Source organism: Ahaetulla prasina, chromosome 8 (genome assembly GCF_028640845.1).
Source record: "Ahaetulla prasina isolate Xishuangbanna chromosome 8, ASM2864084v1, whole genome shotgun sequence".
Classification (NCBI taxonomy): domain Eukaryota; kingdom Metazoa; phylum Chordata; class Lepidosauria; order Squamata; family Colubridae; genus Ahaetulla; species Ahaetulla prasina.
In genome coordinates, this window is record NC_080546.1 from 90,528,162 (window position 1) to 90,543,775 (window position 15,614).

The window sequence follows — 15,614 nt, forward strand, 5'->3', positions numbered from 1 at the left end:
CAGCAAACAGCCCGTTTCAGCTTCAGCACAGTCTGATTAGCACAAGCAGCTGATTGTCGGTTGGATCAGCCTCCCAAAGATCAGCTGTTTCAGACTGCAGGGATTGCCATAGCCTACTGCCGCCTCCGCACGCCCCATTTTCTGGGGAGCCGGTGGGTGGGTGGGGCTACATTCGGTGTATAAGACGCACCAAAATTTTCACCCTTTGATGGGAGAAAAAAATGTGTCTTATATTCCCCAAAATACGGTATATAATTCACATATTTCTTCCTGCTTTCACCACTCTTTAATTTCCACAACTTTTTGAAGAAACTGGGTGGAAAAGATCAAGAATAAGACTTTGACCCAAAGCCCTCCAGAAATTGGGAGGCCTGAATCCTCTGCGGTTTCTTCCGCAAATTTATCCCAAATGCGAGAAACCAAATCCAGAAAACTCCCATCACAGTGAAGGAGGGAATTCCCCTCAGGAAAGTTCCCATTTTTCTTTAAATCTGCAAAATGCTTGAAAAACGCTGGGCAACCACAGGGGAGAGCAATATGCCTCTTTACTTTAGCTAAAATCATAAGGAGCGTGACTTAGGAGATTTTAACAGTTGCTCTGGCGTTCAATATGTATATATATATATACATTCCATTGCCCATTTCTGGCAAGAATAACATTGCAAAACAACCCAAATGATCTAACCACCACCAACAACACCCAACCCTTCAAATGAGTGTGTGTAGCAGAAATAAATATCCATTTAACAATATATTTAAGATGGAAAGGAAAGAAAGAAGAAAGGAAGAAGGGGCAAGGAAAGGAGAAAGGAAAGGAGGAGGGAGAGAAAAAGAGAGAAAGGGAGGGGAAAAGAGGAAAAAAAGGAAGGGGAGGGAGGAAGAGAGAAAAAGGAAGGGAAGGAAGAAAAAGGGAGAGAAAGGGAAGAAGGAAAAGAGGAAAAGAAAAAGGAAAGAGGAAAGGAAGAAGGGACAAGAAAAAGAAAGGAAAGAGGCAGAGAAGGAAAGAAAGGGAGGGGAAAATAAAGGAAAGGGAGGAAGGAGAGAAAGAAAAGTAAGGGAAAGGGAAGAAGGAAGGAAAAGAAAGTGAGAAAGGAAAAGAAAATAAAGGAGGAAGGGACAAGGAAAGGAGAAAGGAAAGAGGGAGAGGAGGAAGAGAGGAGAAAAGGGAAGGGAAGGAAAAGAAAAGAGAAAGAAGGAAAGAGGAAAGGAAGAAGGGACAAGGAAAGGAGAAAGGAAAGAGGAGAGGAGGAAGAGAAAGGAGAAAAGGAAGGAAGGAAAAGAAAGAGAAAGAAGGAAAGAGGAAAGGAAGAAGGAAAAGAAAAGGAAAAGAAAGAAAGAGGAGAGAAGGAAGAGAGAAAAGGAAGGGAAAGAACGGAAAAAAGGAAAGGAGGAGAGAGAAAAAGGAAAGGAAGAAGGGGCAAGGAAAGGAGAAAGGAAAGGAGGAGGAGAGAAAAGAGAGAAAGGAGGGAAAAGAGGAAAAGAAAAGGAAGGGAGGGAGGAAGAGAGAAAGGAAGGAAGGAAGAAAAAGGAGAGAAAGGAAGAAGGAAAGAGGAAAAGAAAAGGAAAGAGGAAAGGAAGAAGGACAAGAAAAAGAAAGAGGAGAGAAGGAAAGAAAAGGAGGGAAAATAAAGGAAAGGGAGGAAGGAGAGAAAGAAAAGTAAGGAAAGGGAAGAAGGAAGGAAAAGAAAGAGGAGAGAAAGGAAAAGAAAAGAAAAGGAGGAAGGGACAAGGAAAGGAGAAAGGAAAAGAAAGAGGAGAGGAGGAAGAGAAAGGAGAAAAGGAAGGAAGGAAAAGAAAGAGAAGGAAAGAGGAAAGGAAGAAGGGACAAGAAAAGGAGAAAGGAAAGAGGGAGAGAAGGAAAGAGAAAGGGGAAAAGAACGGAAAAAAGGAAAAGGAGGGAAGGAGAGAAAGAAAAAGGAAGGGAAAGGGAAGAAGGAAAAGAGAAAGGAAGGAAGGAAAGGAAAGGAAAGGAAACGAGAAAGGAAAGGGAGGGGAAAAGGAAAGGGAGGGAGGGAGAAAAAGGAAGGGAAAGAAGAAGAGAGAAAGGGAAGAAGGAAAGAGGAAAGGAAAACGGAGAAAAAAGGAAAGAGGGAGGGAGAGAGAAAAAGGAGGGAGAGACGGAGGAAAAGAAAAAGGAAGGAAAAGTATGAGAAAGGAAGGGGGGAAAAGACAAAAAAAGACGAGAAAACGAAACAAAAAGGGAGGATGGAAGGAACAAAAACACAGGCTCTCTCTCTTCAGAAACTTTCCCAAAAAGTACGATGGCTTACAAGACAGATACTCCGCTCGTACTCTCCCGCACTCTATTCCTGGGGGTAGATTTGAAGGCAACGAGACTTGCTGAGAACGTGGGTGTAAACGCATCTGATTGTAAAGTCCCTGCCTCTCCGTTACAATCCAGAGGCCAAGTTTTAAAGCAGCAAAGAAGTGTTTCTATTCCAGTCCCAGAGCCAGGGGGAAAAAGTCCAGATGGCCATAACGAGGTTATCAAAGCCCCCTTCCCACATAATTAATTCAGACCCTATAAATGTTCTGGGGGAGAAAAAGACGGAAAAAAAGGCTTTCGACAGGATTGAGAGGAATGTTAAACGCGCACATTTTGGACCGCGAGGAAAACGAACCACCAGTCCTGCGTTTCCAAAGATGTTCGGTTTTAGCCAATGTCCACCAGTGTGTCTAGTAATGGGAGGGGTCCCCCCAAAACACACTGCCAGGGTCTTCTCTGCCATGACACCAGTGTGGTTCTGTCCATCAATTTTGCTCTTTCATGCTGCGTAGAGGTTCCACCAGCTTGTTGTGGACATGCATTAAACCTTTTAAGATTAAAAAAAAAAAATCTGCATTAGTCACATTGCTACTTAACGTCATTCCTTTTGTAATACAGGTAGTTCTCGACTTATGACCACGACGGAGCCCAAAACAAAAAAAGGGCCTCTGGTGGCTCAGACTGGTAAGACAGTCTGTTATTAACAGCAGCTGCTTGCAATTACTGCAGGTTCAAGCCCCACTAGGCCCAAGGTTGACTCAGCCTTCCATCCTTTAGAAGGTAGGTAAAATGAGGACCCAGATTGTTGGGGGGGCAATAAGTTGACTTTGTATATAATATACAAATGGATGAAGACTATTGCTTGACATAGTGTAAGCCGACCTGAGTCTTCGGAGAAGGGCGGGATATAAATGCAAATTTTAAAAAAACAAAAAACAAAAACATAACCTTGCTAAGCAAGGCATTTGTTAAGCGAGCCTTGCCCCCATTTTACGACCTTCATCAAGTGAATCCCCGCGGTTTTTAAGTAAGCCACACGGTTGTTAAGTGTGAACCTGGCTTCTCCATTGACTGCTTGTCGGAAGGTCGCAAAAGGGGATCAGGTGACCCTCCCGGGACACTGCAACCGTCATAAATACGAGCCAGTTGTCAAGCATATGTAAGTCACGTGACCACGGGGATGCAGCAACGGTCGTAAGTATGAAAAGTGGTGCTAAGTCAAATACTGAAAGACCCTGAGATACTGGCAGCCCTGGTCCTTCTTTCCTCTAGATCAGGAATCGGCAACCGTAAACACTTAAGAGAGTCATTTGGACCCGTGTCCCATAGAAAAGAAAACACCGGGAGCCACAAAACCCTTCCTGTGCCTGACTATTTCTTGTGCAGCCACAAAACTAGCATATGTAGTTCTGTTTTCTTCAGAAACTTTTCTTTTCTTGGATTTATTCATGGCTGGCCTGCCAGGGGTTGAAAAACTGAATAAATTGCGCGTCGGTGGGTGTCGCACATTGGTGGTTGTGATGCATATTTTTTTTTAATTGTTTTTACATTTATATCCCGCCCTTCTCCGAAGACTCAGGGCAGCTTACAGTGTGTAAGGCAATAGTCTCATTCTATTTGTATATTTACAAAGTCAACTTATTGCCCCCCCGCCAACAATCTGGGTCCTCATTTTACCTACCTTATAAAGGATGGAAGGCTGAGTCAACCTTGGGCCTGGTGGGACTAGAACCTGCAGTAATTGCAAGCAGCTGTGTTTTAATAACAGGCTATCTTACAGCCTGAGCCACTCAAGGACCATTTTGAGTGATGGAGCCACAACAGAGGGATGGAAGAGCCACATGCGGCTCCAGAGCCGTGGGTTGCTACTCCAGCTCTAGATCATCCATACCCAGTTCCTACTGGATTGCGCCGAGATGAATAAAATGACACTCGAATTGAAAGGACTGATGGATTCGGATTTTTACGTAATATGGGAGAAACGGTATAATTGGATCAAAAATAGAAAAAAGGGGAAATAACAGATAGTAGATTCAGTAAAATTATACCAAGTATAGGAGAACACAGGTGTGATAATATGTAAATGGTCACAATCATGCCCAAGAGTCAAATAAGAATTGTTTAATTGCTAAAATTCAATAAAACTCAATTAAAAAAAAAAAAGAGAGCCACATGCGGCTCCAGAGCTACAGGTTGCTGACTCCTGCTCTGGATCATCCATACCCAGTTCCTCCAGTACGTTGAAACTCACCTTTAAAATACTTCACCGTTTTAACTCGGAGTTCTAAAGTGGCGTCTTCGTCACACACGAAGATAGTGTGGGGGTGTTGCTGGAAGGCGGAAACGGTCCACATGTGGTTGACCCCTTCTTCGATTGCCTTGTATAAGGCGAAGGCTTTGTGTGCCCCCGTGATCAGGATCATGACCTGGAAGTTGACGGGTGAATGGAGCACAGTCAAGCAAGCACCTGGCAAAGCAGCACCCTCCATTGCCACAGAAGATATACTAAGCCAAGGGTGTCTAATCTCGGCAATTTTTAAGACTTGTGGACTTCCAATTCCCAGAATTGTGGGAGTTGAAGTCCACAAGTCACAAAGGGGCCATATGGTTCTCCGCCTCTGACATAGAGGTTTAGTAATGGACATTTGTATGGACGAGAGCAGGGGTCGGCAACCTTAAACACTCAAAGAGCCATTTCGACCCGTTTCCCACAGAAAAGAAAACACAGGGAGCCACAAAACCCTTCCTGTGCCTGACTATTTCTTGAGCAGCCACAAAACTAGCATATGCACCCTGTTTCCCCAAAAATAAGACATACCCCAATCGGGCATTTGAGTGTATGCTGTTGCGTCTGCGCCCCCCGAGCCGGGCCCCCTGCCGGAAAGTGAGGGGGAAGGGCCATCAGGACTTACCTCGGGAGCACCAGCTTCCCTGGCTCAGCTCCAGGAGCCTGACTCTTCCCCCCCCAGGCCACGCCTCCAGACCCAGCTGATGGCAATCAGGCCTAGCTGGACCCTAGGTTTCGTAGGCAGGAGAGGAGGGAACAACAGAAGCAAGGGAGGGGCAGGCCTAGGAAGTGCTGAGTCATGGAGCCACACCCCACAGGATATAAAGGCAGCAAGAACTGCTGTGCCTCTTCGTAGCAGGCAAATTAACTGATTAACTAAGAGCTGAAGTTTGTTCCTGGGTGACTCATCAGCATCAAGGGAGATAATAGAGACACTTGGCAGACGCTTGCTAATTTGCTGCCAGAGTGGATAGTGCCGGCTAATTAAGTCATCGCTCGGACGGAGGCGAGGGGACAGAACAACCTGCAACCTTAAACACTCAGAGACATTTCAACCCGTTTCCCACAAAACCCTTCCCAGGCCTGACTATTTCTTGAGCAGCCACAAAACTAGCATATGCTCCCTGTTTCCCCAAAAATAAGACATCCCGATAATAAGCCCAATTGGCCCCTAATAAGCCCCCGCCACCAAAAATAAGCCCTCCCCGAAAATATTTAAACGCAGAGCTGGAAATCAGGTAGGAGGACAGCAAGAGGAGCCCCGTCTTGCTCCATGCGCCCCAAAATAATAAGACCTCCCCAAAAATAACGCCAAGCGCTTATTTCAGGGTTCAAAAAAATATAAGACAGGGTCTTATTTTCGGGAAAACACAGTAGTTGAATTAATCTGTTTTCTTCTGAAGCTTTTCTAGGATTTATCCATGGTTGGTCTACTGGGGGTTGAAAAGCTCAATAAATTGTGTGCCAGCGGGTGTCGCACATTGGCGGTTGTGACACATATTTTGAGTGACAGGGAGCTGCAGCAGAAGGGTGAAAGAACCACATGTGGCTCCAGAGCCACAGGTTGCTGATTCCTGGACTAGAGTGGTGCAATGGCCTAGAGGGGGAGCTTGCGCCTCACAATCAGGAGGTTGTGAGTTCGATCCTAGGTAGAGGCAGATATTTCTCTCTCTGGGCACAACATATCTGCTGAACAAAACTCCGTATTGGCGACAGGGAAGGGCATCCGGCCATTAAAACACTATGCTAGCTCCATTCAGTTGCCCAGACTCCACCCAGCAAGGGATTATGGGGTAATTAAAAGAAGATGATGAGATACATTTCACCTATATGGATCTCTCGCCTCACAATCAGGAGGCTAGGAGTTCAATCCTAGGTAGAGGCAGATATTTCTCTCTCTGGGCACACCGAGAATGTATCTGCCGAACAAAACTCCGCATTGGTGACAGGAAGGGCATCCGGCCATTACAACACTGTGCTAGCTCCATTCAGTTGCCCAGACTCCACCCCGCAAGGGATTATAGGGTCGTTAAATGAGGATGATGAAGATTTGTAATAAACTAATACTAAAGGACGTAACTTATATAGCACTCCAGTTTTCAGATACGTTTTTAAAAACGCAAGTATCAAGATGTGTGTTCTTACTTCTCGGGCATCCATGACTGTTCCCACGCCAACTGTTAAAGCCATAGTTGGAACCTTAGATAAATCGCCATCAAAATATTTGGCGTTCGCCAGAATGGTGTCCATGGCTAGTGTTTTCAACCTTGTTCTTGACACCAGACTAGATCCCGGCTCGTTGAAAGCGATGTGACCATCTGGGCCAATGCCTTGGGAAAACCACAAACGACAAAAATCACACCCTTGACCGTGAACATTTTGATACCAGGAGCCCCCCCCCCCATCGACTTTGCTTGTCAGGTGGTCACCAAAGGGGATCATCGCGTGACCTTGGGACACAGCAACTTTATATGTTTGTTCTGAGCTACCTGCCGAACAAAACTCCGCATCAGCGACAGGAAGGGCATCCGGCCATTAAAACACTATGCTAGCTCCATTCAGTTGCCCAGACTCCACCCAGCAAGGGATTATGGGGTAATTAAAAGAAGATGATGAGATACATTTCACCTATATGGATCTCTCGCCTCACAATCAGGAGGCTAGGAGTTCAATCCTAGGTAGAGGCAGATATTTCTCTCTCTGGGCACACCGAGAATGTATCTGCCGAACAAAACTCCGCATTGGTGACAGGAAGGGCATCCGGCCATTACAACACTGTGCTAGCTCCGTTCAGTTGCCCAGACTCCACCCCGCAAGGGATTATAGGGTCGTTAAATGAGGATGATGAAGATTTGTAATACACTAATACTAAAGGACGTAACTTATATAGCACTCCAGTTTTCAGATCGTTTTAAAAGCAAGTATCAAGATGTGTGTTCTTACTTCTCGGGCATCCATGACTGTTCCCACGCCAACTGTTAAAGCCATAGTTGGAACCTTAGATAAATCGCCATCAAAATATTTGGCGTTCGCCAGAATGGTGTCCATGGCTAGTGTTTTCAACCTTGTTCTTGACACCAGACTAGATCCCGGCTCGTTGAAAGCGATGTGACCATCTGGGCCAATGCCTTGGGAAAACCACAAACGACAAAAATCACACCCTTGACCGTGAACATTTTGATACCAGGAGCCCCCCCCCCCATCGACTTTGCTTGTCAGGTGGTCACCAAAGGGGATCATCGCGTGACCTTGGGACACAGCAACTTTATATGTTTGTTCTGAGCTACCTGCCGAACAAAACTCCGCATCAGCGACAGGAAGGGCAGCCGGCCAGTAAAACACTTTTCTGGCTGCATTCAGTTGCCCAGACTCCACCCCGCAAGGGATTATGGGGTCGTTAAAAGAGGAGGAGGATGAGTGACAGTTTCCGTTTTCGCTTAATCGCCCCCCAAAAAACTCACCTCCAACGAACAGCTCTATCCCTCCGGCTTCTTCTATTTTCTTTTCAAAGGCGTCACACTCGGCTTTCAGATCCGGCGCGTTCCCGTCGAGAATATGAGCGTTGTTCGGATCTATATCAATATGCTTAAAAAAATTATTCCACATGTAAGAATGGTAGCTCTCCGGATGATTCCTCGGAAGCCCTGCAACCAAAGCAGAGCTCTTTTAATGCCTGGATCTCAAAAGAAAATTGAAAGGGAGATGGGAAAGGATTGAAGCATGCAACTCTGTCCAATGTTGAATTAACACCGGTATTTTGGGGAGGATTTGGGTTTGGCTAGTCTAGGGAACACGGTGGCTCAGTGGCTAAGGCGCTGAGCTTGTTGATCGAAAGGTCGGCAGTTCAGCGGTTCGAATCCCTAGTGCTGCCGCATAACGGGGTGAGCTCCCATAACTTGTCCCAGCTCCTGCCAACCTAGCGGTTCGAAAGCACGTAAAAAATGCAAGTAGAAAAATAGGGACCACCTTTGGTGGGAAGATTAACAGTGTTCCGTGCGCCTTTGGCCTTGAGTCATGCCGGCCACATGAACACAGAGACGACTTCAGACAGCGCTGGCTCTTCGGCTTTGAAACGGAGATGAGCACTGCCCCCTAGAGTCGGGAACGACTAACACGTATGTGCAAGGGGGACCTTTACTTTTACCTTAATCTAAAGCAGGGGTCAGCAACCTGCGGCTCCAGAGCCGCATGCGGCTCATTGGTCCCTCCGCTGTGGCTCCCCGTCAGTTGATCCCACCAGTGGCTGGCCCCACCCCTCGTCCTCCCTCCCAGTCACTCCTCGCCTGGCCTGAGAAGGTAAGGGCGACGGCAGGGGATGGAGTAGCGGCGGCCAGGGCAGAGACAAAAAGATAGAGAGAGGGGGGGGAGAGAGATACAGAGAGGGAGGGAGGGAGGGAGGAAGGGGAGAGAGAGAGATAGAGAGATACAGAGAGGGAGGGAGGGAGGGAGGGAGGGAGGGAGGGGAGAGAGAGAGATAGAGAGATACAGAGGGGGAGAGAGAGAGATGTCAAAAGGATTTTGTGGTTCCCGGTGTTTTTTAACCATGGTTCTCTGCCCTAATGACCAGCTGGGTAGGCGTGGCTAGGGTGGGGGTCATGTGACTGGTGGAAGTGAGTGACATGGAGTTGGCCACGCCCACCCAGGTTTTGTGGCTCCCGGTGTTTTCTTTCCTATGGGAAAAGGGGCCAAATGGCTCTGAGTATTTAAGGTTGCAGACCCCCTGGTGTAGGGAAAAGGAGGCGCGGGGTGACATAACAGCAGTATTCCAGTATTTGAAAGGCTGCCACAAAGAGGAGGGGGCTCAACTTATTTTCCAAAGCACCAGAGAGCAAGGCAAGAAACAATGGATGGAAACTCAACTTCCCAACAGTAAGGACAATTCACCAGTGGAACTCCTTGCCTCCAGAAGTTGTGGGTGCTCCATCGCTGGAGGTTTTTAAGAAGAAGCTGGACAGTCACCTGTCTGAAATGATATGAGGACTCCTGCTTGAGCAGGGGGCTGGACTAGAAGACCTCCAAGGGCCCCTGCAGCTCGATTCTGATCGCGATTTGTAAATCGGAGCCCCCGTCACAAATACAGACGTGCTTAAAATAACAACAACAAAAACAGCTCACCTACGTATTCATCCATGTTGAATGTCTTCACATATTTAAAAGAGAGATCTCCTCTTTTGTGATAGTCTATCAGCTTCTGGTAGCATCCCGAGGGTGTGCTTCCTGCATCAAGCAAACGGCTTCGTTATCCCACGCGCTAAGAAAAAGATCTTGTAATTCGAATGGCAAAAGATGAGTCGAACACAAGTCCAGCTATAATTATATTGATCGCGCCGTGGGAAAACTCTAGAGAGGAAGGTTTTCTTCCTGTTGGTGACCCAGGCCCAAGTAGATAGTAATAAAATGGAAAAACAACCTTTATTCAAACAGCTGGGAATTACTTCATTCCCAGCGTCGTTCAACTCGAAGTAAAACAAATGCCTCCCCAACACAAATTCCTCAGTTATCTCACAAACCTTAGTGCAATTAGGCAAACTGCCAAAGGCCCTTCCTGGCAAACGTCCAGAAGCCACAAAAACAAAGATGTAGACGAAGCAGAAGACACAGCTACAACGTTGTTTTCCGGCAAAGCCCAAACACCATTGCTGGTCTGTTTTAAGCCTTACGGGAGGGGCCAATCATCTCCTGGCCTTACTCCCAAGTCGTCCTCTTTGCTTGAGCTGCTCTTGCCTTCTGGCAGCTCTTCTCATGCATGCACTAGGAACAGGCTCCTCCAGTTCCTCTGCCTCACTACTATCAGTCTCTGGAGGCTCTGGAGTCCGCACCTCACTCCCCGATGGCCCTGGCCTCACCTCAGCCTCATCGCTGTCCGACTCAGTTGCCAGCTCCGTAGGCTGCTGACGGACCACAACACTTCCATCAATATCCCTTTAAGGCAGGGGTGTCTAACTAAATTTCATTGAAGGGCCGCATCGGGGCTGTGGTTGACCTCGGAGGGGGGGCATGGCCGACTGGGTGGGTGTGGCCAGCTGGTCTTCGGGTCTCTGCCGCGTATGCGCAGGGGGCAGGGCACATGCAAGGGGCCACACCTGCATTGCATTTTGGGGATTTGGCGGTGGGGCACATGCGGGGGGCAAGGCACAGGCGCGGGGGCCGTGTGTGCAATGCATTTTGGAGGTTTGGGGCAGGAGGCGTGTGGGGGATGGAACACGTGTGAGGGCCACACACACAATGCATTCTGGGGGGGCGGGGCACGGGGGGAAGCAGAGCGCCTGCGGGTGGCGCACTGGGTAAAGTTTAAAGTTTCTAATACTTCTGATGATTTCTCACATGCCTTTGTCACTTTGCTCGTTGGTTATAGGTAGTCCTCGACTTGCCACAGTTCATTTAGTGACTGTTCAAAGTTACAACAGCACTGAAGGAAGTGACTTACGGCCATTTTTCACACTTACGACCGTTGCTGCGCTGCCTTGGTCATGTGACAAAAAACTCAAGACAACTGGCAACTGGTTTATATTTATGACGGTTGCGGTCTCCTGGGGTCACGTGATCCCCTTTTGCGACCTCCTGAGAAGCAAAGTCAAGGGGGGAAGCCAGATTCACTTAACGACCGGCTTCCCAACTTATCAACTGCCGTGACTCACTTAACAACCGGGGCAAGAAAGCTGGTAAAATGGTGCAAAATTCACTTAGCAGATATGTTGGGCTCCACTGTGGTCGTAAGTCGAGGACTACCTTTAAGCAGAAACAACATAATACGTAGCACGATCATCAAAGGTTGGGGTTTTTTTACTTTTAAAAGCATTTTTTCTTCGGCCGAAAAAATGCTTTTAAAAGTAAAAAAAAAAAGGCTCTGATGATCGCGCAGCTCAGCTGGAATCATCAGAACCCTTTAAAAGCATTTTTCTACAACCTCTTGGGCCAAATTGGTTGTATAAAGAATGCTTTTAGAAGACTCTGACGATCCCAGCTGAGTTGCCTGATCGTCAGAGGCATTTTTTTTTAAAGGCAAAAAAAATGCTTTTTAAAGAAAAGCCTCTGACGAGCAGGAAACTCAGCTGGGATCGTCAGAAGAGCCTTTTAAAAGCATTTTTTACAACCTCTTTGGCCGAAGAGGCTGTAGAAAAAATGCTTTTAAAAGTAAAGAAAAAAGAAGTTGGGCATGCCCACCAAGTCACATTACACCCCATCCAAGCCACACCCACAGAACTGGTAGTAACAAATTTTACATTTCACCACTGATATACACATAGATATAGAGTATATCCGCTGAACAAAACTCCGCATTGGTGACAGGAAAGGCATCTGGCCAGTAAACGTATCTCCATTCAGTTGCCCAGACTCCACACTGCAAGGGATTATGGGTTGGTTAAAAGAAGAAAGTGATGTAGATATTTTCACAGCCCTCTTTTTGACTCGTTTTGTATACAGGTCCACAACGGAAGGACCTGTATACCGCACGAATCAATCCATGATTTGCGCTTCAAGGTTTTGGTAACTATCTTCAAAGCGCTCCATGGCATAGGACCGGGTTACTTATGGGACCGTCTGCTGCCTCTGAATGCCTCCCACCGGCCCGTGCGCTCTCACAGAGAGGGACTCCTCAGGGTGCCGTCGGCCAGGCAGTGCCGACTGGCGACACCCAGGGGAAGGGCCTTCTCTGTGGGGGCTCCCACCCTCTGGAACGAACTTCCCCCAGGACTTCGCCAACTTCCGGACCTTCGAACCTTTCGCCGCGAGCTTAAGACACATCTATTTATCTGCCCAGGACTGGACTAGAATTTTAAATTTTAAATTTGGTTTTAATGGGGTTTTATTATTTGTTCTGCAATTTTAAATATTCGGCCTTATTTAATAAGTTTTTTAATTGATGTTTTATTTTGTATTTATATGTATGTTTTATCTGGCTGTAAACCGCCATGAGTCCCTAGGGAGATAGGGCGGTATAAAAATGCGAAAAATAAATAAATAAATAAATAAATAAATAAATAAATAAATAAATAAATAAATAAATGATTTAATTCCTAAATTTACTCCAGATTTTATTCAAGGCAGAAAAGCACCCAATAAGTGAAATCTAGCCCACCCCCTCCAAATAAACCATTGGTTCCTCCTTATTTACAAGAGCAAAAATATAGAACAGAGAGAGACAGACAGATAGACAGACAGACAGACAAAGAAAATTAATTACCTGTTGGTAAGCCAAGGGTGAAATACCGGCTTGGGTTAGGCTTGAACTGAATGATGCGGTTACAGATGTATTTTGCAGCCCATTCGCTCGCCAAATCGTAATTTTCTAGGATTACAAGCCTCATCCTGTTGAAACGGCTCACACAACCGAAGCTGCGGGAGAACCCAAGCAGACGGTTATTCAAGCAAGCAACTTTTAGTCTGGACAGTGCTTTGCGCGTCCTTCTCAACAACGCAATCTTCAGGGCAAAGGTGTGTTTCAGCGGGTTCTGAAGAACCGGTAGCGGAAATTTTGAGTAGTTCGGAGAACCGGCAACCCCATCTATTCTCTGCTCCCGAGTCCCAGCTGATCAGGAGGAAATGGGGATTTTGCAGTAACCTTCCCCTGGAGTGAGGTGGGAATGGAGATTTTACAGTATCCTTCCCCTGCCACGCCCACCAAGCCACACTCACAGAACCGGTAGTAAAAAAATTTGAAGCTTCAAAAACTCAAGGCAGCTTCAGGGCCTTGAGTGAGGGCCGCACTTTCGACAATTCCAGAACAAAAATTGTGTTGGGCAACATCAACACAAGGTTCTGGAAGTTCGCCTACACTGGAAGCACTTTCTGAATGGCATGGTAAAAGCCCTACACAGGTCTTCCTCAACTTACGACGGCAACTGCGCCCAACAATTAAGTTGCTAATAAGTAAAGACAGTTGTAAGAATTTTGCTCCATTTTTACAAAGGTTCTTGCCACCGTTGTAAATCGAATCGCAGGCTGCTGTTAAGTGAATCGGGCTTGCCCACCGACGTTGCTCGTCAGGCGGTCACAAAAGGGGATCCTATGACCCCAGGACATGGTGACCGCCATAAATATGAGACAGTTGCCAAGTGTTTGAATTTTGATCACCTGCTCATGGAGGTGCTCCAACGGTCGTAAGTGTGAAAAATGGTCATCAGTCACTTTTTTTTGGGGGGGGCTCTTTGTAACTCTGAACAGTCACTAAATAAACTCTTGTAATTCAAGGACTTACTAACTTAATAACTGCAGTAAATCGCTTAGCAACTGCGTCAAGAAAAAGTTATAAAATGGGACTTAGCAAATGATTCACTTAGCAACATAAATGTTGGATTCAATTGAGGTTGTTAAGCCAAGGACTGCTTGTATTCTCCCAGATTATGAAACTAGGTGTCTGAACGTTAACTGTTTTTCTAGAACAAAACAGAAGCTTCATACGGAGGAGCTGTGAATTTCCTTTCTCTTTTTAAAATTCAGGAATAAATAGCACATTTAAAATGCTGCGGCTTCTGTAACGGAATAGAAACCTACCAGAAGAGATACAGTCTTCAAACAAGGTTTCCTTTTGAAAAACACAAATAGCTTGGAATCTGCATCAACCTCGATCAAAAAATATAGCACCCAATGCAGGAAAAAGTCATTAATCCAGATTAAGAGAGTTGGAAGGGACTTTGGAGGTCATCTAGTCCAACTCCCCGCCCAAGCAGGAGAACCTACCCCATTTCTGACAGATGGCAGCCCAATCTCTTCTTGAAAGCTTCCAGGGATGGTAAATTACCAATAATTAACAGATTAAGAGAATTGGAAGGGATCTTGTGGGTCATGTAGTCCAACCCCACCCTGCCCAAGCAGTAGACCCTATGCCATTTCTGACAGATGGCAGTCCAGTCTCTTCTTGAAAGCCTCCAGGGTTGAAGCTCCCACAACTTCCGAAGGCAACTTCAGTTCCATCGGTTGATTGTTCTCACTGTCAGAAAGTTCCTTCTCCTTTCTAGGTTGAATCTCTCCTTGATCAGTTTCCATCCATTATTCCTTGTCTGGCCTTCGGGTGCTTTGGAAAACAGCTTGACCCCCTTCCTCTCTGTGGCAGCCCCTCAAGTATTGGAAGACTGCTATCCTGTCTCCCCTGGTCCTTCTCTTCACTAGCCATGCCCAATTCCTGCAACCGTTCATCCATTAGGATGTAATCCTATGGAAGGACAGCAATAGAATTTTTTTTTCAAGAGGCAACTGGAGTTTCTTAGTTTTTTCCTTGAAGGTGTTTCGCTTCTCATCCTGCAGAAGCTTCCTCAGCTTCTTGACAACACTATAGGTAGGTACCCCCTCCCCCCCCTTTTTTTTTTTTTAGAAAGCTGCTCCAGCAAGTTCAGGTTGAGGCCAGACGTTGCTCTCTTTCAGAATGGGAGGAAGGCGAGGCAATGCGATGTGCAAGGCAAAGGAAACCCACCCACCCACTCACCAAGCCCCCTCCCTCCCCCCGCTAGGATTTCCAAGCTTCTCCGCCCGTCCACCGCTTGCATTAAGGATGCTTATAAAAGCCCATGTGCATTTGCATTAAAGATGCTTATAAAAGCCCATGTGCATTTGCATTAAAGATGCTTATAAAAGCCCATGTGCAATTGCATTAAGGATGCTTGTAAAAGCCCAGTCACGCTTGTAAAAGCCCAGTCTCCGCCTCACCCAAAACAGAAAAGAAACCCCCGCAGCCCCGCCGGCTCTCGGACCTCACCTGCCCGGGGAATCCTGAAAGGGAGGGCGGGGCCAAGGCTTCCGGGATGAGCCCCGCCCACTTCAGCTCCCGCGGCTTTGCACCCGCCCCGCGCGAAAGGGCTGCGCTCCGCCAGGGAGGGAAGGAAGGCGAGCCGAAGGAGCCAGCGCGCGTGCGCAGGACGGGCCAGCCCTCTCGCTAGGAGCTTTTGCCTTGGCTTTTAGGGAGGGGGCGGTGGTTGCGGGGCTCATTTGGGAGAGAGAGGGAGGGGGGAAGGAGATGGGAATGAGAAAGAAGGAAAAGGTAGCAAGGAGGAAAAAAGGAAGGAAAAGATAGGAAGAGAAAGGAAAAGGTGAAGAGAGAAGGAAGGAAGGAAGGGAAAGGAAAGG

The 15,614-nt window shown here is 46.9% G+C and overlaps 1 protein-coding gene across 1 annotated transcript; it reads right to left on the bottom strand.

The window, feature by feature from the left end:
• Positions 1–1,791: 1,791 nt before the first annotated feature.
• GNPDA2 (glucosamine-6-phosphate deaminase 2) lies at positions 1,792–15,367 on the bottom strand. The gene is made up of 7 exons (XM_058192684.1): positions 15,247–15,367; positions 12,739–12,890; positions 9,669–9,770; positions 8,015–8,197; positions 7,497–7,681; positions 4,518–4,692; positions 1,792–2,813 (listed from the first exon to the last, which is right to left on the bottom strand). Exons 2-7 carry the CDS (start codon positions 12,860–12,862, stop codon positions 2,752–2,754), a joined length of 831 nt encoding a protein of 276 aa, XP_058048667.1. The 5' UTR covers positions 12,863–12,890; positions 15,247–15,367; the 3' UTR covers positions 1,792–2,751.
• Between the last annotated feature and the right edge of the window lie 247 nt (positions 15,368–15,614).